We start from the raw sequence: 24,123 nt of genomic DNA, 5'->3' as shown, positions 1-24,123 counted from the left end.
CCCAGGCATGGGCGAAACAGGAATTTGACTCTCCATAACAACAGCACTACGATACAGTTACAGCTTCTTTTCACTTTCTCCTCATGGAGAAGCGTAGAAAAGCTTTTGCCTCACTATGAGCTTTTATGTGTCTTGTTTGATGCAATGACACTGCCAGTTTTAATGACTTTTCTGTTGGGTAAATTAAATTAAAGGCAACCGTTTTTATGGATCTTTCTTTTTTTTTTTAAAGGTGCCCTCTGGTCACATGATCATCCATCAGAAATCTTTTTCCCGCTGAAAAGTCCCATCCGGTAAACAATCACTGGTTTGGAAGATAAAATAAGAGTGACATTCAATTTGAACCCATTAAAACAGAAACAGCAGTACATCCTGCTCCCCAAACAACATGCTGCGTGATTGTTGGATGGGGTATGCAAAATGTGCGCGTGTGTATCTTGGTATGAGTGGTTTGAGGTATCTTCTGAATACATTTTCTGAGTACTTCCAGAATGAGCAAATTAATATGGGAGGTTTCTGTCCAATTCTAAATGGATTTACCCTGTTCATGGGTCAAATTGGTGCCATATGCAAACTTTTTACATCAAGCTACAAAATCATAGCTTACAGGGGCTCCAAATTCCCGGCACTTGAAATCAGAAAAAAAGAGGACTATACGAAAGAATGTGACAAAATGGGTAATAAAACAACATCAGTGTCTGACTCTAAGCTATAACAGACAGGAACATGACATCAAACGAGGCATTCCAACATAAGAGGGATTCACACAGCAGACAGCCAACTGGGAGGAGACGGACGACGCTTCCCGTGAACAGATATACTACCTAGGAAACACAATGGATGGAAAGACTGCCAAAAGGCTCCGTGGGTCAGACAACATGTGAGCTTTTCCGGGAGGACTATGGCCATTCCCACGATCCCTCGCCTGACTGCAGGCAGAGCTCAGGTGCAGGACGTAGACAGACCTACAAGACACCTGTCAAGAATCTGGGAGAGAATAACACATGCCAGGGCTTGTGGCCCTGTTCCAGACCCACTCCCTCTGGATGGTTCTCACAGTCTTCCAGTCCCTCTCCCAACCTGTCTCTCACTCCGTTTCTCCCTCTGTCCATTTCCACCCTTTCCATTGGCCCTTTCAGCCTGTCCCTCTGTTTGATTGTTTGTCTTGGTCGCAGCTGGAAGGTGTGAGCTGGGCCATATATAGTTACACAGTTATATAGCGTCTGTGATATCATTAACTACACACAGTCAGTGTTGATGGATAAAGGGCATTCCAACATTAGTTATTAAAGGATTCCAATTAAGCCATAAAACCAATTGAGTATGTATCAGAGCTATCGGTATTGTGTAGATAAATCTCTATTAGATACATACCACAAACCAGGTGTTGACCAATCAACATTCACATGTGGCATTGCCTAGCACGCAAGTGCATATAAAGCAGTAAATTACATTTGCGCTGTAACGACGCGGGACACGTTGCCAACACTGGTGTGCATTTGCAAGAACACCAACTTTGAGCGGAAGGTTGCGCCACAATGGGAGCGTTTATACATTTGACTCCATTTCCCCTGCCCTGCCGAACCGGTGATGCCCTATGCGCGATCAGGGCCATGCTTCGTCACGTCAACTCTCAGCAAAGCCGCTCTGCTTCTAATCACACTGCTGGCTCAACCAACTGAGCCTGCTGGCATTGGACTAGAGCATGCTGAGGTGAGGTAGGGGCAGCCGTGTGACCGAGACCCCAGTCACCCACCACTCCAGTGCTGAGTCAAGACACTGCACCCCCTAAAACAGCTGCACTGTTGGTATGCCTTCGATCAAGATGCAGACTGATTCGCGAAGAAACATCTGTACTGCAGTTTTCCATATCTTTTGATCTGTCTAGCTCAAATATATCACATTTGGCACACATTCCTGAGGGACACGAGTGTCAGTAATTAATGCAGTGTCTCAGACACCGCTAGCCCAATTTTGACTTAGCATTTAAAGTTACGCTTTGTCAGCGAGCCACCATTTCCGAAAATGACACAAATTAGCCCAGGGGGCAGTGCATCATTCGTTGGGGATGGCATGTTTACTGTTGGTAGTGGAATGTTTCCCAGGAAACCAAAAAGCCTTACAAAAAAAAAATATGTATGCCGAAAAGTTTTGGGGCAAGTTGCTGGCATGGTATAAAACTGCTCATCAATTTGTTCTGGGAAGAATTCCAGTGTGTGAGTGACATAATGCCTACACAGCTGAATAGAGAACACCCTTGAGCTCATACATAGCCAGGTTTTACAAGAACGCCAAGTCTAACCGCTAGACCGGTATGACTCAAGCACAAATGTATCAGGTTGTGAGCTGCACCGCAGAAACCTGTCATGACTCAGGTTAATAACATTTCAATTGAGAAAGAAAACCAACTCCAAATTATCCTAATTGAAAACCATTGAAGGAAATGGAATTTCAGTGCAATTACAGAACTGACTGGAATGGAAATGGATATTACTTCAGCCGTGATGCCGTCCAACCTCAGTCCCACTGGGATCAACGTCTCTATAGGAGAGGCTGGGGCGGTGTCAACTCTGACACAGACGCTGTTGGTCCGACAGAGAATCGGTGGTGGAGCTGGGAGAGCTGGGAGGGCGAAGAAGACACAGGGAGGCCACTTGTAAGGGGGGGTATCAGTGACCTGGATTATGCACACTCCATTTCCCCTTAAGAATGGCAGCCGTTATGCCAAATGGCCAGGCTCAGCAGAGCCGGTCTCCCGGTCTGGGGCGAGACAGCCCTGTGGACATGAAGGGAGTAAGAGCCAGGCAAAAGTGTGTGGGCTCCTCCGGACACAGTCGCTAGAAAACGTGCGCGCACGCACACACACACACACACACACACACACGCACGTGTTCACATCAACCAGCATGTGCACTCATGCGCAGACACACAGACACACAACAGTGAGCACGGGACGGGACTCATCTCCTGTTTCATAGCTGAATGGCGACGTGCAGTAATGACGACTTCTGCTCTGTCATTATTGAGATAGAAATACAACAGAGTAGGGAAACAACCGAGTGGAGATACAACCAAGCAGAGATACAACCTAGCAGAGATACAATCCAAACAAAAGAATAGCCCGCTGTGCCATGTAATACTGATTCCCATCATAACTGTATCCAGTTCAATTTAATCAAACTGAGTCAGTGGCAGTCCATCATATCAGTGGTTTCAGCTTCTTTTCCTGTGACCCTGGGCGAGAGTTCAGATCTCTCCAAAACACAGAATATACAGAGGCTGAGGTACAACAATCTCAGACATCAAAGCAGTGCTCCCCGGCTTTGTCATTTAATTTAAAAGCCGGCCACAGTAATGCATTTCTGTAACCTAATCGATGGCAAATTGAATTTCAGATTGCTTTATAGAAATCAACTCAGCCTGACTGGATTTGGTACTCCAGCAATGGAACAATACCAAGTGAAAGAGGTGCTGGCTACAACAGCCATAGTTTACAATCAAAACTATTCATTTGGTCCAATATTCAAACTGTTCTTGGCAATGAAGTGAAAAGGTTTCCTGCAATTCCACAGGCATTTTTATTATTTCTGCACAAATTATTGGTATTACATTGTATTGTATTAGACCCTCTAAAACTATTCCACACATGCTTTTGGCAAAATTATTTTTTAATCTGCACTTGCTGTTGGGTGAAATAAAAGAGAAAAAAAATATCTTGCACAACACCCCCCTGGGGGACCTCAGTCGCCCCTAGTTTGAGAACCACTGGCTTAGTGCATTAGAAACAGCTAATTACAGGCCAGTGTTCTGAAGGATCTCTCAGACTCTTCACCATGAGGAAGGGCTTGCCTGCTCGCGGTCTACCTGCGGTCAGACAACTCTCTTTGAAATCCGAGCTGCTGGGTGCAGCTGCGGGCTGCGGAGGAGGGATGGGGCATGGGGGGGGGGGGGGGGGGCTAAAGCGGAAGCTGCATTTGTGGAAGCGTGATTTGAGATGAACGCATGGAGATTGGAGACACAGCGAAGGGACACAGGGTGAACACATGGAGGCACACTGGATAAAGCTGCAAGATTATGAGCTCCACGAATCGCTTGGCTGTCCTAAATATTTAAGAGGCCACCTCAAGGACTGTCTCTGTAATTACAAATATATTTTTACAAACCAAAACAACTGTACATAAATCCCGATTAGGCCTGGACTGAGTCAAAAGCCCCACCAGGTTGACACTGATTAGTTCCACTAGTACAGTGTTTCTCAACCCTGCTCCTGGACGCCCCCCTGCCCTGCATGTTGTAGAGCTCTCCCTGCCCTGCATGTTGTAGATCTCTCCCTGCCCTGCATGTTGCAGATCTCTTCCTGACCTGCATGTTGTCGATCTCTCCCTGACCTGACATACCCGATGTAACTCATGAAGGACTTGACAACTAGCTGATCATATGAATCAGGTGTGCAGTGAGAGATACATGCAGGGCAGGGGGGCGACCAGGAGCACAGTTGAGAAACACTGCCCTAGAATATTACAATTACTGCTCAGATACTGTTTTCTGAAAAAGGGCACGGTCTCTGGTCACAGCAGTCCAGCTCTCCTGTTGAGATTCCATTCGCCCAGATGCTCTGTTTGAGATGAACACTGGTGAGACAAGGACAATGACTTCATGACAATCATACGGCACGTGATGGAATACGATGGATTAATACTTCAAAACTGCCAAAAACTATTGTAAAACTATTAATTAAAAAACATTATGACATAGAATGGCAGGTGTTTTTTTAAAGGCGGATGTTTGGTAACCATCTGACCGGCAACTGAAGGGTTGCTAGATCAAATCCTGAACCATGTAAGTAAATAATATGCTTAATGACTCAAATATAAATGTGATTAAAAGAAATAGATGTGATTATTATTTTTTAGGATGAAGGCCTATTTCATAAAAGCCTCCAGATGTTCTGATACAGTGAACAACAATTCCCACAAAATGGTTGATGACAAAATATTGAGGGTAAGTCCAGAAACAACCGGTTTGCCCATACAGACCGTCCGAGGTGAACCCTTGATCTGGTCCGGCGCTGCCACGGTTCAGCAAGTGGCCTACACTGTCATCGTTGTCCCCGCCCCCTCCCCAAACACACACACACAGGAGCACATGCCAGAGGATTTGCCCCTGGTTCTCTTCAGCGTGTCCTGTAGGTCTGCAAGGCAGTGGTCACAGTGCACACAAAGAAGGGCTGACTGGTTCTCCTCACTTTAGAACAAGGAGGAAACACCAGGCTGGTTCTCCTCCCTTTAGGACAAGTAGGAAACACCAGGTTGGTTCTCCTTCCTTTAGGACAAGTAGGAAACACCAGGTTGGTTCTCCTTCCTTTAGGACAAGGAGGAAACACCAGGCTGGTTCTCCTCCCTTTAGAACAAGGAGGAAACACCAGGCTGGTTCTCCTTTGGTTGAGAACAAGGAGGAAACACAAGGCTGGTTCTCCTCAGTTTAGAACAAGGAGGAAACACCAGACTGGTTCTCCTCAGTTTAGAACAAGGAGGAAACACCAGACTGGTTCACCTGAGTTTAAAACAAGGATGAAACACCAGACTGGTTCTCCTCATTTTAAAAGAAGGAGGAAACACCAGACTAGTTCTCCTCATTTTAAAAGAAGGAGGAAACACCAGACTGGTTCTCCTCAGTTTAAAAGAATGAGGAAACACCAGACTGGTTTTCCTCATTTTAAAACGAAGGAGGAAACACCAGACTGGTTCTCCTCAGTTTAAAAGAAGGAGGAAACACCAGACTGGTTCTCCTCAGTTTAAGATACAACATCTAAGTTATTACACATTGTGTACCCTATGACTTAACAAAGAGCTCATGAGAAAACATAAGGTTTATTCACGTCTGAGGGAGCTGTCAATAAAAAGTATTTCCCAATTGTAGCAGGCCATGAAAATATCAAAAGGCTACTTGCTGCTGACAGACATTTATTGTTGTGTGAGCGTGCGCATGTGTGTGTGTGTGGGGGTATTCATCGACCACACAGTGAATGACTACTGATGTGTCCCGTGTGAGGCTTGTCATGACATCGCTTAAAAAGCTCTAAGAGGTTGACAACACTGAGCAGACTGCAGTAGACATCCCTAGCAGGCTTGACAGTAGCACAGCTAGCATAGCTTGTCGGTCCAGTCGGTTTGTGCTTCAGCCTACTACTTTGTGTTTGTTAATTATAGTAGAGCGTAAGACCACTAGATTATCCTTTACCCAAAGTCCTACAGCCCACTCCCAGCCTCAGGCACTAAGCAGCAGGATATCAACACAGAAAAGCTATTAAGTCCCTGGAGATAATATAATGTTTAGTTAACATTACCATTTTGCCCTATTAAAATCCAGTTATAAAATGCCTTAGGCTCCATTTGCAGAGAATTGAAGCGGTAGGTAAACTGACTAACTTAAATTAACTAAGGGCGGATATTATTTCAATAGCAAGTTTTGATACATGCACAAGTTTCCTGTGATTCTTCAATTAATAAAAACACTGATAATATAAACTAAAGACTGCAGATATCTGAAAAGCACAATGTGATCACATCATTGAGGTCTCACTCCTTTTAAACTTTTCCCTGGAATGTTTTACGCACTGAAAATAAAATGTTGTTGGGGCACTAATGACCGCCGGCACCAGTGAAACTGATTAACAGTTAGCTGTTGCATTTCACGTCACACTGCTGTACCCCAAGCTGCAGGTCTGCTCATTCTCACATTAGGCTATATATCTTTCCATTACACGACATTGACAAATAAAGAGATCTCTGATATTCAAGAGTTTTCAAAACAGTAGACCTAGTTGCAAAACTGATTTTCACTGTACAAGAAAAATTATAACAAGATATCAGGGTAACAGGTTGCTAAAATGTGAGGGTCAGACAAGAAACTCCTGTTAGGTTTTGTTCATTATACAATAACTGTATGCCAGGAAAACACCACAGTGAAAAGAGGAATGTTGTTTGCCAATTGATGTTAATGGAATAGCCTACACCAATGGTTTTCAGCTGATGGGTCGGGCCCAAATTTGGCCTGTAAGATAATAATTGGTAGTGGGTGTTTGAGCAGTTCAATAAAATGTTGAATTATTTTACAAATACATACTCTAGTCTAAATGTAAAAAACACCATTTAGAAAGTCTGTTTAAAGTACATTTAAACTTTAACTTGCCATTTCCAAAACGTAATCCAGTGGAGAATAAAGCAGTGGTTCCCAATCAGTGGTACTAGGACTCCTGGTGGTACCTGGTGGTACCATTAATAAAAATCACAAGCTCTACATGACCACTCTACATGTGGCTGGGCTATGGGAAGTACCACATCCTGTAGTTAGGGTATAGTAATATACTGTTAATCATGTTGTTAAGGTATATTAATATAGGTGTAGTCATGTTATTAGGGCATATTATTATAGTGGTAATAATGTTGTTAAGGCATATTAATATAGTTGTAGTCATGTTGTTGGGGCATATTAATATAGTGGTAATCATGTTGTTAAGGCATATTAATATAGTTGTAGTCATGTTGTTTGGGCATATTAATATAGTTGTAGTCATGTTGTTTGGGCATATTAATATAGTTGTAGTCATGTTGTTTGGGCATATTAATATAGCTGTAGTCATGTTGTTAGGGTATATTAATAGAGTTGTATTCATGTTGTTAGGGAATATTAATATAGTTGTAGTCATGTTGTTTGGGCATATTAATATGGTGGTAATCATGTTGTTAGGGCATATTAATATAGTTGTAATCATGTTGTTAGGGCATATTAATATAGTTGTAGTCATGTTGTTAGGGTATATTAATATAGTTGTAGTCATGTTGTTAGGGTATATTAATATAGTTGTAGTCATGTTGTTAGGGCATATTAATATAGTTGTATTCATGTTGTTAGGGTATATTAATATAGTTGTAGTCATGTTGTTAGGGTATATTAATAGAGTTGTAGTCATGTTGTTAGGGTATATTAATATAGTTGTAGTCATGTTGTTAGGGCATATTAATATAGTTGTAGTCATGTTGTTAGGGTATATTAATAGAGTTGTAGTCATGTTGTTAGGGCATATTAATATAGTTGTAGTCATGTTGTTAGGGTATATTAATAGAGTTGTAGTCATGTTGTTAGGGTATATTAATACCATGTTGTCAGGCTATATAGTGTTTCTTTTACATTGTTTACAAACACAACTGTACAACAAACTAACCGTGTGGGTTCTGATGGGGTTATATATGGCACTGATTTATGTTATATTCTTTATGAATCGGGGGGAAATGTATACATCATTCATTTAAAAGTAAATAATGTATGCAAACAAGTACTCTAATAGGGCTCAGGATAATGTCTCAGGATAATGTTATTAGTGCCCCAATGTTTATGTTGCTTCCTATCATTCTCGTTCTGAACAGTCTGAACACCGTGGAGTTTATAAGAGGAAATGCAGAGCAACGAGGGAAGCCAGGGCCTTTGAGGTCCGGTTGCCTCCTTGTGTCATGGCTACGGAGAATGGGGAGCTTTGTTCAGGGGCAACACAAGCAGGTTCCTCTTTAATGACTTCATGTGCGTGCCAATCACTTACGCCATGGGGCGGAGCAACACTTTTCACGGGCGGCTGACCATGTGACTTGGCACGTGACCTACCACCCCACACCACAGAAGCCTGACCACTGTTCACCCCAGGTGGGGGGTGGGGGCCGAGACTCCTGCAGAGAGCAGTGAGGTCATTCTCATTTCAGGTCACGTCGGGTTTTTAGAATTTAAAAAATCCCAAACAGGAATTTTGTCTGCGGGGAAAGCCCTGCACTTTCACAGAGGAGAGTCCTGTTTCTATATTGGCTACAGCTTTTGTGATTAGGGAGGGATAGCTTTAGGGGTATGTAGCCTAGTAGCTATATCTACAATGGGCTTTTCTGTCATGAAAGCAACTCATTAAATAGCAGAAAACAAATGACTCATTGGACACTCATTTCTGTTTTAGACTATGGTGATAGCATCTACTGTGCTGTGAGAAAGAATTTGCCCCCTTTCTGGTTTGCCGTACTCTTCATGTTCTTGTTATCAGATCTTCAACCAAACCCTAGCTAATAAAAGATCAAAAACTGTTTCTTGTTCACAAAGGAACAACAAAAAAAAAAACATTGGAATAAATGTCATGGAATGCAAAGTTTCGTTTTCCCCAGACATAACGGGACGCCCGTCATCCCAAAGACCTTTACTAACGTGTCCATATAACATTCTTCAAAAAGTCTTGACGAGTCTTAACATGTGCTTCCAGGTACCATTTGGCAAACCCGAGTTACATTTTGAAAAACACAAGTCCCGTTATCTCTGAAGAAAACCAAACACCGCATTCCACAGTATTTACCCCTTGCTGACGGTTAATCATGGCGGTGGCAGTGTGATGTTTTCAGGATGCTTTGCCCCTTCAGGACCTTGGCAACGTGCCATCATTGAAGGACCCATGAATTCTGCTCTCCATCAGATAATTTAAAAAGCAGAATCTCAGCACAGTTGGATCATACAGCAAAGCAATGATCCCAAGCCCACAGGCAAAATCTACATCAGAACAGCTCACACAGCAACAAATTAAACATTTTGAAATGGACTTGTTTATTTCCAGACCAAAATCCAATTTACATGTTGTGGCAGAACCTAAAACAAGCAGTTTATTCTCCAACACCCACACACATCACTGAGCCAAAACAGCATCAAAGCAGTTCATAATAGAAGTGTGGTCCAAAATTCCTCCACAAAAAGAGAATAATCAACCACTACAATTACTATACTTGATTGCAGTCAAAACATGAAGGTGGCACAACCAGATATTTAGGACCACTTGTTTTTACAAATAGGTGTGACATAACTATACTCATTCTGTAAATAAAATTAGTATCAAAAAGGTTTTTTTTCAACCATTTTGACCGTTGACAGTTCTGGTTGAAGATGTGATTAGTATTCAGTGCACACTCAGAGCATCTGACAGGGGAAAAACTTTTTTCAAAACACAGTATTTGAATGTAACTGCCAATACATTAAAATAACTATGTGCAGTTTATCAGAATGAACTTAATTTATTACAGGTGACAAATTCAGTACACATCACTGCACCCTATATCAGAAGTGTCCATAGTTGACTACAACTATGCACTGTAGTTTTACTGTTTATTGGCCTCTGCTGCCAAAACCTCCACCTCCAACATACATGGGGTTTCGTTCTAGAGCAGTAGCACCCAACCTTTTCAGTTACAGTACTACAAAATACTTTTTTGCTCCGCCTGGACTGACACAGGAGTGACCCCTCACGTTTATTTTGCCAGTAACCCTATCGTCTTTTAAGTACTCTGAAGTACCCCATGTGGATAGGCCAAAAAACCCCAGGGGTCCTAGTATCCCTGGTTGGGGACCACTGCAAAGTCCCCTATGATCTTTACTTAAAGGGGGTAGTCCTGCTTTAGTTTTTTTTGTTTGTTACACATAGAAAATACATCAAACATTTGCTTTTATTAAAAGAAAATCTGTTCCTCTTGGGTATTTATAAACCCTTATTATATGAGAACTTTTTTTTTCTCCAAAGAATAATGTGTTTCTTTTAAATGACTGTGTCCTGCTCTTGTGCATTTTAATATGAACAGTTCAGTATGGTGTACTGGACACGGGCTTAGCCTAAAACATAGTATCTCTGTGTAAAAGGTTACACATTGAATTAAAACCCAGGAGAGACAGTTTAGAGGAAATGAAGTTGGAAAACATTATTACTGCTGTAAGCTTGTTTGTATATCTGTCAAACCAGCACAATAAAGGAGCAGACCTTGGGACTAGCAATGGGCGCTGTGGAATGAGACCTCCATGACACTCAGCTAAACGGCCATGATGCTCATTTTCACTGACAACGGCTAATGCCAGATGAATATACAGCAGACTCGGCCTGTGACTTTCCACTAGTCATAGTGCAAGATAAAGCCTTAGTTATTTTTAGCCCAGGTAAATATTTCATGATTGAGCATTTCTAAACTGCAGACGGAGTGATGTTGTTCCCTTCAGAGCCCTGGTCATGCTGCATCAGGTCTAAAACTTTGGGCTCCATGAGCTTGTGTGGTTAACCTTACTGCACCAATATCCACTCCCACTCTGAACCTCTCCTGGTTCACATCTGTTCAACTAAAGCTTAATCGTTGGACAACTTGACTTCAGTGTTACCCTGGAGATCTAGAGTTCACCAATGAAATATGGCTCCAAGCATCACCACTGACCATGTTGTTTCAGACAAGAAATAACCTACAGACCTGAAACACACAGTCTGGCTATTGCGTGTTTTTATTCACAAACTCCAACTGTCAACACTCCCCCAGAACTCCACGTCATGAGCTAACAACTCATAGGATGTCATTCATTTGAGGTTTAACTACAGCATGCACTTTCTATTGCCCAACGAGCTGGTAGATCCATGGGTCCGCAACTCAGAAATAGCAATGACAGGGGGCTGTGCACGGGGTATCATGTGTCAGTGGGACCAGTTGCTGGACATTAATGTCAGGCCCATGGCATCTTTCTCTGGTGCTACACCAGCAGGCATCTCCCCAGTCCTCACAAATTGCTCCGGCCCATTGCAGTCCCACTCTAGCCACCTGTGTAGAGGATGGGCCCGAGTAACAAACTTTCAGGGGAATGAAGTTGTAGTACAACTCTTCCGAAAGTGACAGGGGCAGTTGTGACTCAACGGTGATGTTATAATTCAGTAATTGGGCGTTGTTACTCATTGGTCACCATTGGCAGTTGGTTTTCCACCCATCTCTGAATTATTCAACATAGGCCTAACAATATCCCAAACTACAGAAGACATCTGAATGATATAGCCTCTAGATTTGCATTACAAACCAATAACATTCTCCCATGACCATGAAAACACTGGGGACAAGTACCATTAGTATGTAAACCTGTGTTCAGGCAAAGGAGTGTAATGGCATTAGAACAGGACTGGTAGCAAACTGAGCGCTGCTCAAGGCTGGCCCGATGATTCAGCAGCTTCTTTACCCCGTTAGACCTCTACAATTCCACTGCTCCGCAGACTGCATTGCATCCACTGCATTATAAGTTATTCTGGCTGACCTCCACTAAATAATACATGCAGTATTTTCCCCGCCCTAGACAGAGCTATAGAACAGCACGCCGCCGCCGCTATTGCTTGTGTACTCAGATGTGGTCACACTACTTTTCAGAAGGGTGGTCGGAGCTCATTTGAAGTTGGCGAGTTAATAATTGTAATCTTTCTGTTGTGCTCGAGCCATCAGCTGGGATACAGTGTATAAACAAGGTGGGATACTGTTGAAATTAGACGAGAACAGTTGAACACTGAAAATAACTCAAAATCAATTTATTTAACTAAAGTGTCTAGGTTGATAGCTTGCAGATGACTTGCCATAAACCAAAATATCCGTTTTCTACAGTTCATGACAATTACTAATGGAACGCATTTAGCTTCTTAACAGTGGGTGTTCGAATGCAGTCAATGCAAATACACGTTATAATATGAGCATAAATACAGTTTATTCACTACAAGCACAACAATAAAGTAGTAAATAAATCTATGTCCATTCAGTCAATACATGAAAAGTTCCAATATGTTCTGTTCTGTAACGACAGTCCGCTGCGCGATGAATGGAATTTTGAAGAATCATATCCCTCAAAGCAAAACGATTTTTTTCTTTTTTACAGAAACATGATAAAGCCCCATTTTGGACAGAAACAAACAAACTTACCTTACCACTTCGTTGAATGTTTAACTCGTGTGCCCTGATGCTATAACCGTCTTGCTTGCAGGGAAATTAGCTTGAGCTTGCAGACAAACGCAACTCGCAAATCTGGCTTTTAATTCCCTGGGTTTCCGAAAAGAACTGCGTCTTCGTTCCGTTGCAAATAACTTCCTTCTGAAAAGAATCCACACAATTCAGAGCATTTCCGAATACTGAGACACATTTGATCTATTGTTTTTATTTTCTTAAAATATATAATAAAACCAGCCCTTCCTATCCCGGTGACGTTCCATGAAAACTCAATTGCCCCTTTCCTTGCTAATCAGAGCGGCCTCTGCTTAGAGGGGAAGCTACATGATGGGCGGGGTCAGATAATGAGGGAGGGAGGATTTCCAAAGAGGTTCGAAAGGATTGGACGAAAGATCACAGAGATAGATAAATGCCTTCTAATAAGTAACTTTTAGCAGGGGCTGCGCCATTGAAGGCTTCTAACATTTTAATGTGATCAACTGGATGGGATCTAAAACTTAATTGGTTGATCCCTCCTGGTGACCCTCTCAGAATCTACTGGTTTATAAGGTCGGGAATAAGATATACTACTTCAAAATGGAGATTGCAACTAAGGCTCTGCCCGTGATCTTGTAGAATGTAATGAGGACCTCAACAACAGCCCAGGGTACTGGTGTTGATGTTTTTGATTGCAGGTTCAGTCTGGTGCTGATACTGATCGAGGTTTAACTGATATAATGCCAAGAAAGAGAAAACATAAAAAAATCTGATTAGAACATTGGAGTTAGTAAAGTCATCAACTTTCTGCTTAAGAAAACATCAATTATTATGGTTGCTGAAGACACATTCTGACATGTTTTCAGAGTCGAATATATAAAAATGTTAAATCAAAGATTCTGGTATGAGTACTTGACGTCGTTGTTGATGCGCTGAAAAGGCGCACGTACACAAATCGCAATGCGATCGTGAGCAGATTACCTTGAACAAAAAGCCACTGCTAGTAGTTTTTTTAAAGCGACATGACGAAATAATGGCAACTACACAGAAAGGTTTCTATCTATCTTTGTGGGAAAGCCCACTTACGCAGCAAAACTGTCGTAAAATATTTACATCAGTGGAGCATTTCGGAACTATTTACGTTTTTTCTGCAATGGGGGAACCCGGTTGGCTTTTTAATGGAGCTTTTGAGTGAATGTGTGTTGTAAGGTTGGTATGTGAAATAAGTGTTTGTTTATTTACTTCCTACATCGTAAAGGGACTGTGTAATAATGTTTAGTGAAGAAATATAAGAAGGTTGTCATGTATAACAAACCCGTTGTTGGTTCGTATGTCAGTTATGTGGCTAACTTTGCGTAACGAAATACAGGCGGCAGCAGCATTCCTGCCAACTTAGATCAACGTAACTACAGGCTTTTTAACGATCTAATATTGTTTTCGATTTAAGTGATGAATTAGTGTGACAGTGAATATTATGTCCACATGTATTTTAATGTGTATTCCTCTGTTGTGCGCGTACCCTAACCATAAAATTTGCTAGTTAGTCTGCCAACATAAATAGCTATTTGACAAATACGTTCAGCATAACATACTGTAACTAACTAGTAGCAAATCTAACTTTGGTAGCGCAAACACACAAATTATTCAGTTACTGTAGCTCTTAGACAAGACCCTTTAAATGCAGATTACAACTTGTCATTGTATTCAGTTGTGTTGTTTAATGTTTCACTTAAACCTCCCAAAACGTGCGCTTAAATCCTTTACAGACATTTCCAGCTGAGAATTTGTTTTGGAGAGAATGGATCCTGTAGTGTTGAGCTACCAGGACAGCCTCCTGCGTCGTTCTGATGTGGCCTTATTGGAGGGACCTCACTGGCTTAACGACCAGGTCATTGGCTTTGCCTTTGAATACTTTGCCACTGAGCTCTTCAAAGGCCTCGGTGAGACAGTCATCTTCATCAGCCCGGAGGTTGCCCAGTTCATCAAGTATGCATCTTGCCCAGAGGAGCTGGCCCAGTTCCTGGAACCTTTAGGGCTAGCCACACGCCGCTGGGTCTTCCTGGCCGTCAACGACAACTCTAACCAGACTGCCGGCGGCTCTCACTGGAGCTTGCTGCTGTTCTGCCGCGACGTTGGCCGTTTTGGACACTACGACTCACAGAGTGGGGGTAACTCGCTTCATGCCAGGCTCATAGCGACCAAGCTGGAGCCCTTCCTGGGTCCGGGGAGGCATATGCCGGTTGTCGAGGAGCCATGTCCGCCGCAGCAGAACAGCTATGACTGTGGCATGTACGTGATCTGTAACGCGGAAGCTTTGTGTGAGAGGGCCACGCTGGAGGGCTCACTGCAGCTTCCCGTCCAAACCATAACCCCGACCTACATCACCCAGAAGAGGATTGAGTGGGGCAGGCTCATCCAGAGACTGGCTAAAAATTAACCCTGGAAAAAGTGGTCCGGCCCTCACCAACACTTATCTTCCCTTCCTGTATTTAAAGAGCCTCCAGGAGCTTTTAGGTTAATTTGTGAATGCACTGAATCTTCATTGACAATCGCAGGTGTATTTCATGTAGTAGTATGAAAGAGCGACGCCAGAATACTTCAAGCTTACAGTTGATTCGTCATGTTTGTTCCTTATGAAACCACAGCAACACCAGCATGCCTATACAGAAGATGTATTCATGTCATGATTTAACATATTCAGGATGTTGTGAAAAGAAGTCACTGTAATTCCTTTCATTTTGTTTTAATAAATGAGGAAATTGTTTACAAGGATTATTGCTCAGGGTTGCAGTAAATGAATGATGTGACATAAAGAATGTGTACCTTGGTTTCGTAACGTTCTATTAAAACCGTGAATGTTGAAATTATTGATTTAAGGTGACATCGATTCCATGATTCACTCTGTTTACTTATCTGCAAATTAAACCATGTCTAAGTAAATCATTACGTTGATATTCACAATACCTTCCTGATGTACTTCCAATAAAAGCCTCTGTGCAAGGAAATTGAACGTGCCATATCATATGTACAGGAGATATAAAAAGTCTAGACACCCCTGTTAAAATGCCAGGTTCTTGTGATGTAAAAGAATGAGACAATCTTGATGGCACATCTTGATGTGGCAATATTTTCCCACTCTTCTTTGCAAAAGTGCTCCAAATCTGTCAGATTGCGAGGCCCTCTCCTGTGCACAGCCCTCTTCAGATCACCCCACAGATGTTCAATTGGATTCAGGTCTGGGCTTTGGCTGTGCCATTCCAAAACATTAATCTTCTTCTGGTGAAGCCATGCTTTTGTGGATTTGGATGTGTGCTTTGGGTCGTTGTCGTGCTGAAAGGTAAACATCTTCAGCTTTTTAACGGACGCCTGAAGGTTTTGTGCCAAAATTCCCTGGTATTAGGAACTGTTCATAATTCCCTCCACCTTGACTAATGCCCCGGTTCCAACTGAAGAAAAACAACCCCAAAGCATGATGCTGCCACTACCATGCTTTTCTGTGGGTATGGTGTAATTTGGGTGATGCCCAGTGTTGTTTTTGCACCAAACATGCCTTTTGGAATTATGGCCAAAAAGTTCACCCTTGGTTTCATCAGACCATAACACATTTTCCCCTTTTGGGGGAGTTTTTGCAAACTTCAGCCAGGTTTGGATGTTTTTCTTTGTAAGAAAAGGCTTCCGTCTTGCCACCCTACCCCATAGCCCATTCATATGAAGAATACAGGAGATTTGTTGTCACATGTAGCACACAGACTACTTGCCAGAAATTCCTACAGTTCCTTTAATATTGCTGTAGGCCTTTTGGAAGCCTCCCTGACCAGTTTTCTTCTAGTCTTTTCATCAATTTTGGTGGGACGTCAAGTTCTTGGTAATGTCTCTGTTGTGCCATATTTTCTCCACTTGATGATGACTGTCTTCACTGTGTTCCATGGTATATCTAATGCTTTGGAAATTATTTTGTACCCTTCTCCTGACTGATATCTTTCAACAATGAGATCCATCTGATACCTTAGAAGCTCTCTGCGGACCATGGCGTTTGCTCTGAGATGCAACTAAGAAAATGTCAGGAAAATCCTACTACAAAAGTTGAACTTTATTTGTGATTAATCAGAGTCACTTTAAATGATGGCAGGTGTGTAATGACTTCTATTTAACATGAGTTTGAATGTGATTGGTTAATTCACAGCCACATACCTAGCCACATCCCCAGTTATAAGGTGTTCACACTTATGCAACCAGGTTATAGTAAAGTTTGTATTTTTCATTTTTCCCCATCGAAGATTTCAGTTTGTTTTTCAATTGAACTGTTCACATTATAGGTCACATTAAAATTGGAAAAGGTTCTGACGTGATTTATCTTTGTCTCATTGTTTTACATCCTGGTGTTTTAACGGGTGTGTAGACATTTTATATCCACTGTAAATGAGAATCTATGAATATATTATCATACATTAATGACATGTTATAGTATTTTTGATGGAAATTAAGCAGAAAATATGAAATCAAATAAGTAACCCATTTAAGTAAAATATTGTCTATAATTTGTTCTTGTTTGGCTGACTAAGAACAACAAAGTGAAATCACTGAATACATTTTTTGCAATCCTGGGGTGGTGTTATACATTATCATAATGCAGATATCTTCCTTTCTCCAATTGGGCTGTTCATATTCTCAAAACAGCCATTTGATCAAACAATTTTTTATTGTAGCTTTTAATGAAATGTCCTCTTGAATCAGAGTGAAGAGGATCTGTTCTTACAGTACCATTGGAAAGTATTCAGACCCCTTCACTTTCTCCACACTGTCTTATAGACTTGATAGTTGATTACATTACCCAATGTTTCTACACACATTACCCAATAATGACAAAGCAATGACGTTTTTAGGAATGTGTGCCAATATATTAAAATAACAAATTGAAATCTTATGTACGTTAGTATTCATAACCTTTGTAATGACACTCCAATCTGAGCTAATATTCAGACTCATGTACATAGTCGTCCTAGACATGTCTCTAGAACTTGATAAGAGCCCACCTGTTGTAAATTCAATTGATTAGATATTATTTAGAAAGGAGCACTCATCTATATAAGGACACATACGTCACAATTCATGTCAGAGCAAAAATCAAGCCATGAAGTCTAAGGAAATCTCTGTAGACCAAGACAGAATTGTCGAGGCATAGATCTGGGGAACTTTTTAAATAATTGCTAAATCACTGAAAGTTTACAGGAGCACAACTCCATCATTGTGAAATGAAAGAGGTTTGGAACCACTAAGATTCTTCTTAGAGTTGGCCGTTTATATAAGCTTCAAACATAGCTTCAAAATGTATCTGCAGTGATGAGACCCTGACAAATAGACAATCAGTTCTGTAGTGCTCCATCAAACAGAATACTTAAGTACATGAGCAATTTCCGTTTTTTATGTAATAAATTGGCACACATTAAAAAAAATATTCTCTATAATATTATGGGGTATCATGTGGAGATTGATGGCAAAAAAAATTACGACAGAATGTAGAGGAATTAAGGTCCACATCGGTCTAGTCTACTGTCTTGTTAGAATACAGTTTTTTAGACAACTGTCTGTTTAGACTTGTCTAACTCTGTGTTACTGTATATTTAGACTTATTATTAAACTTCATTCTGACTTTACTACTGAGGGTCTAGACAACTGTCTGTTGAGATGTTTTCTGTGTAGACTACTCTGCCTAGAGACTACCGTCTCTTTTGTCTGTCATGCCAGCCACGGACTTCAGAATGGGTTTGAGAGATGTTACTGCCATGGAATTGTTGGCCGAGGTCTCCACAGTTCTGAGATTTACTCCACTTGGTGCTATGCCACCCTGGTCATCTGCCTCTGGAGGCCTGTGCTTGTCCACACTGGCAGTCATGCTTCACAGAGAGTGCCTACTGCCCAGGCACACAATCTCATTCAAATTTATTACCCTCCCTATAAAACATACAAGAGTGGGACCACTTGCCACCCTTGGCAGACAAACTCCATTAGAGAAAAGGAGCACTGCAGAGTAACAGACTATAAAAGATATAGACAGGGAGTTCACATGTGAATTAATTAGGGATTTTAATTGACAAAAGCAGTGAAAGCATCCATCTGAATCGAAACAGGACAGCTGCCAGTACAGAATGGGTAATGTCCTCCATGGAGCTTGGCATTTGACCGGGCATAAACCCTGAAGCAGGTGTTTTCCAATCCTCCGTGATACGGTGCTTGTTGTGCACAGCTCCGTTAGGAGCTCAATGACACTCATGAGAACGTGCACCAGGGGGCGCCAAGCGTTCCTCTCTGCTGGAGCTGTGGCTTCCCTTGGAAGGCACGCATGTGTACAAGAACACACAAAACACCAAAGTCAGATGTAAAATGCATTTTAAAACACCCGCACAAACATACCCTTCCAATTACTGGTCAATTTCCTTGTGTCCTGTGAATCAGCGTTGCATGTAATTATTTCTGTGTGTGATCATGGCTGTTAATGAGCTCTTCCTGGCGGCTGGGATTCCCCCGCAGCACCTCAGGTGTTTCACATTAATTTAGACTGGGCTCCAAAGGGAGAGCTAACTGAACCCAACGGTGCCGACAGATGCCAGACAAATTCTTCTTTTTTCTTCTTCAAATGTCAAATATTCAAAAATGCTCAACCCCATGTATTTAGTGAAAACCAAGCAAACACACACCTAATATGATTATAAATTAAAAGCACATTTCCGTTTGTCACATCACCATAACAAATAAAGACTGGCAGATCTCTCTGGCCAATGGGTGGAGGTGCTACACAACATCCACCCTCTGAGAACATCTGAAAGCAACTACAACAACCTGAAACCATTTTAGATACACATGATCAATCTAATTAAGAACAAGAACCCTTCTGTCCTGCGTGAGAAAACATCTCGATTCTTACTGTAGCCAGATGGGTTTTATGATCTCTGAGTTTCCTCCAAAAGGTTTTCAAATGTGACAAACAAATCCACCTATCGTAGTGTTTCTTTCTGTCCAAAAGCTACAGGCCGGAAGATTCACATCTGTCTTTTATCAGAGGAAAGGTTGAGGAAGGTATTCTAGACCCACCATCTCTAAATGTACAACTAGGTGAAAGCTGTGGTCATTGTGCGGTTCTGTGAGGCCCTTCATGCTGTTGATTGGAACTCACATAACACCAGTCTGTTAGAGTCACTAGGTACATAAAAAAACATGACCTGGCCTTAACATGATTTAAAATGACTTAAACCAGATGGAAACAGATTGATAATGAACCTACAATTATACAGTGAGTTGACTGTCAAGCTTGCAAACGGTCAGTGATAATGTGAGCAGGTACATTACTGTAGATGAGTCATATCGCAGCACATTTCCTCTCGTGCCGTAGAAAAAAACAGTAGAATTGTGGGACCTCTCGGGTCTGACTGTGAAGTGTTGAGTAGGCCAGTGAGCGTCCTCACGCATGATCACCCAGCACTAATGCTCTTTCCCTGTAAACACACACCCCTGCATGGTGGTTAGCATCGGGGCCAACATGGATTCAGCATTAGCTCAGACCTACTTTTTGAAGATGAAATATTACTTCTTCAAGTATGGTCAACGCTCCTGGTCACACACTGTGACCCACTTTGAACAATCACAAAAAACAGGGACATATATATATATACTGCTATAATTGTTCACTGGTTGCCCTTTGCCATGAAGGAGAGAGAGACAGATTCAGGCAGACAGATTTAGGCAGACAGGTAGTCAAGTTAAATTTTAAAACATTTGAAGTGTATCAGGAATTGTTATTGATGTGGTTTAGGGAGGTCCTGAGGTCTAAGCCACTGCCTCTGATTGACATGTACTGCTGTGGCATGGGCTGGAATCCAGCCCACTGCTCTTTGAGTGATAACCCCTCAAATGTATCAAATTGCTATTCATTAATGTGCCAATTATTGTCATGATTGGCCCAGATTGCTGGATATGCTGATGGCAACTCAACTTATAAAAAAATAAAGTAAAATCCAGACCCTTGGCCTTCAAAACTGCCGCTGTCAACCCAATCCTTAAAAAACCTGGTCTGGATCCCACCTCCCAATATCCAACCTCCCATTTCTGTCTAAAACCCTGGAACGCATAGTCGCCACACAACTACAAACCCATCTTCATGCTAATAACCAATTAGATCCCCTCCAATCTGGCTTTCGCCCCCTCCACAGCACTGAAACCACTCCCCTCAAAGTCCTAAACGATCTCCTCACCTCTGCTGACACCGGTTCCCTCAACATCCTCATCCTCCTCGACCTGAGCCTTCGTTACCGTGAGCCATAACATCCTGCTCACCAGACTCAAAGATCTCGGTATCGAAGGTACTGCACTCAGCTGGCTCCACTCCTACCTATCCAACAGATCCCACTTCATCTCTCTCCATAACCACACCTCTGCCACAGCCACAGTCACTCAAGGTGTTCCCCAAGGCTCCGTACTCAGCCCACTCCTCTTCATCCTCCCTCTTGGTCAAATACTCCACCACTTTAACCTGAACTTCCACTGCTATGCCGATGACACCCAAATCTACCTCAGCACCAAATCCCTCCACAATCCTCCCCTCTCCCACATCAACTCCTGTCTGTCAGCTATTAAAACCTGGAATGACACACAACTTCTTCAAACACAACAGCGACAAAACAGAATTTCTCCTCATTGGCTCCAAATCCACACTCAGCAAAACCAATAACCCCACTCTCACCATCGACGGCACCATTGTCTCCCCATCTCCCCAGGCCCGCAACCTTGGCGTTTTCTTTGATTCTACCCTCTCCCTTGAGCCACACATCCGTCAAGTCATTAAAACCTCCTTCTTTCACCTCCGCAACATAGCCAAAATCAGACCCTCTCTCACACCCCCCACTGCTGAAAGACTCATTCATGCCTTCATCTCCTCCCAACTGGACTACTGCAACTCACTTCTCCTCAGCATCAGCTCTACCAACATCAACCGACTCCAACTGGTCCAAAACGCAGCAGCAGGACTCATCACCCGCTCCAAATCCTGGCACCACATCACTCCAGTCCTAAAACAACTCCACTGGCTTCCTATCTCCCACCGGATCACCTACAAAATCCTGGTCCTCACCTACAGAGCCCTCCACTATCTGGCCCCCTCATACCTCACTGACCTCCTCTCCCCGTACCAACCCACATGGTCCCTCAGATCCTCCTCAGCTGGTCTCCTCTCCATCCAAAAATCCAACCTCCGCAGTTATGGGGACAGAGCCTTCTCCAGGGCAGCTCCCAGGCTCTGGAACTCCCTCCCCCAAGAGATCCGCACCTCTGAGTCCCTCACCATCTTCCAGTCCCACCTCAAGACCCATCTCTTCACCTCTGCCTATTTGTAGCCCCACGCCCCCCTCCCTTCTCATCTGTGTCTGAATCTTGTCTTGTCTTGTTTGTTTTGTTCTGTTTTTATAACCTACCTGCATTGTAAAGTGACTAAGTCTAAGAAAAGCGCTATATAAATAAAATGCATTATTATTAAGAGGTTAATCTCTTCAATAGGCTCCATGATTAAATCTAGTTTGGCCCAGGGGTGTGAAGTTGAACGGCAAATCAATGGATTTACAAACCATCCTCTCTCCAACACCATTTGGGAACCTAATCACTGGCTTGCTCATGCTCTCCCATCCTGTCCCCAACGCTCATGTGATGGGAGTGAACTCTGTGGGCTATAGCTTGCCCTGTCTTAGGGTGGGCAGTCTGTCCGGTCTCAATCCTACTATTTACTTAATGTTGCATTAGTTTATGAGACATTCCTTCTTCGGATCAACTGAAATCTTAAATGTGTATCTCATGGATTTCCTGAAAATTTTCTGTCAATGAAAACAACACTGTTTTATCTAATGTAATGCTAAGGTCATTTGATGTCGTAGACATTTAAATATTTAGAGATAAATATCTACATGATCAGAACCGCTTAACTCCATTGTGGCCTGTTTAGCCTGCATCAACATGGAATATTATCTGTTCATTGCTTACCTTCCCTGGGTAATTAGCACTGTGAATACCTGGCATAGCTAGGAGAGTGTCAGGGCGTGGCCACTCTGAACCAGGTGTCCCCCCCGGTCCCGCCTACCAGGGATTGTCGACCAACCTGTCATGTCGTTTGTCAATCACTTGAAGATTGCCATAGTATCCACGTGGAGTAGGCTTCTGAAAGTTTTTGGAGAGCATTTTCTCTACATGAGATCAGAAAAACGTAGATGAAATGTCAGACTAATTCAGGTTATCCTCCCTGAATTGCCGGCACACTAATACTCTGGACACAAAGCGGTTCAACGTCCCCGTTAACTTCCTGTCGGCATTTTCAGCCACAGGCAACCCAACCACTACAGACAGTGACTACTGTCATCCACAAATGTGTCATATCTGGTCGAATCTTCTGCCCCATCTCATTGCAACAAATCCAGGGAGAGTTGAAGTTTATGACAAGCGTTCCTTATGGCGAGCTCTCTGCTCAAAGGTATTTAGATCTTTTCCAAACTGCTCTTCAAACCACTAGGACACGTGGGTCAGTGTGTGAGAGCCCGCACACTCACCAGACCACCTCAGCTAGCTCTGTAGGCACCCCAGCCACCTGTGGGAAAGAGCTGAAAATATGGTTTCTTACACTACATTTTACACCATACACAGTGTTTGTGGTGAGAAATCTTCCTTTTTATTTAATAAAATAATTTTAAATCAGTAGATGATTTTGCCTGCTCTAAACAGCAGAGGTGTACATGCTTATTCCATGCTCCTGCGATGACATAACACTTCTCAATAAAGGATAAAAAAAACACCCATGACTAAAAAAAATTATAAAGCATACTTAACTATTCACTTATAAATAATACACTACAAGTATACCTGGCCTGGGTGACTCAGGATCAAATGGCTGTTTTGTTTTTCTAAACCATCACAGTAATGGCCACTGCTGCAGTACTTCCAAGGTATCTGTGACACACAAGTGATAAAGGGTTACTCTGTCCACTGCCAAAGGTTGAACTTTCACCCTTGACTAAAGAGCCGGGAAACACTATTACATGGTTACACCGGATAAGAAATACAAAATGGTTACGGTAGCATTCTTGGATTACTTTAACACAGGGACTCAAAGGAGACGTCCGACACTTCGAGTAAGGACCATAATCCTGTTGCTACAGTGGTTTTCTTTCTGGCAGTATACAGAGTTGTGCAAGAACGCAACTTAAGTTCTTCCATTTACGTTATACTCTCCTTCATTGTTCAGACACATTTTGAAGACTTAATTTGTTTGTCAGTATTGAGATGCAAGATAAAACCACTCTGACAAATTGTGTCTGGCAAA

General features: G+C 42.4%; 2 protein-coding genes across 8 annotated transcripts in view; one reads left to right on the top strand and one right to left on the bottom strand.

Annotated features, from left to right (window-relative positions):
* myo9aa (myosin IXAa) overlaps nucleotides 1–13,105 on the bottom strand; it is a 108,236-nt gene extending 95,131 nt beyond the window's left edge. For all 6 annotated transcript variants that reach the window (XM_034296099.1, XM_010875645.3, XM_010875662.3 and 3 more), the window contains exon 1: nucleotides 12,774–13,105. The gene's annotated coding sequence lies outside the window, so the exon portion shown is untranslated. The remainder of the gene's footprint in view (nucleotides 1–12,773) is intronic.
* A 790-nt stretch (nucleotides 13,106–13,895) lies between these two features.
* Nucleotides 13,896–15,778, top strand: senp8 (SUMO peptidase family member, NEDD8 specific). 2 transcript variants are annotated; one of them, XM_010875715.3, is made up of 2 exons: nucleotides 13,896–13,982; nucleotides 14,540–15,778. In XM_010875715.3, exon 2 carries the CDS (start codon nucleotides 14,572–14,574, stop codon nucleotides 15,208–15,210), a length of 639 nt encoding a protein of 212 aa, XP_010874017.1. In that variant the 5' UTR covers nucleotides 13,896–13,982; nucleotides 14,540–14,571; the 3' UTR covers nucleotides 15,211–15,778. The 2 variants fall into 2 exon arrangements, with proteins under 2 accessions (XP_010874017.1, XP_010874025.1); XM_010875723.4 differs by having other exon boundaries at nucleotides 13,898–13,986.
* Nucleotides 15,779–24,123: the final 8,345 nt, after the last annotated feature.

Source organism: Esox lucius, chromosome 2, assembly GCF_011004845.1.
Source record: "Esox lucius isolate fEsoLuc1 chromosome 2, fEsoLuc1.pri, whole genome shotgun sequence".
NCBI classification, from domain to species: Eukaryota; Metazoa; Chordata; class Actinopteri; order Esociformes; family Esocidae; genus Esox; species Esox lucius.
This window is presented reverse-complemented; position numbering and strand designations above follow the sequence as displayed.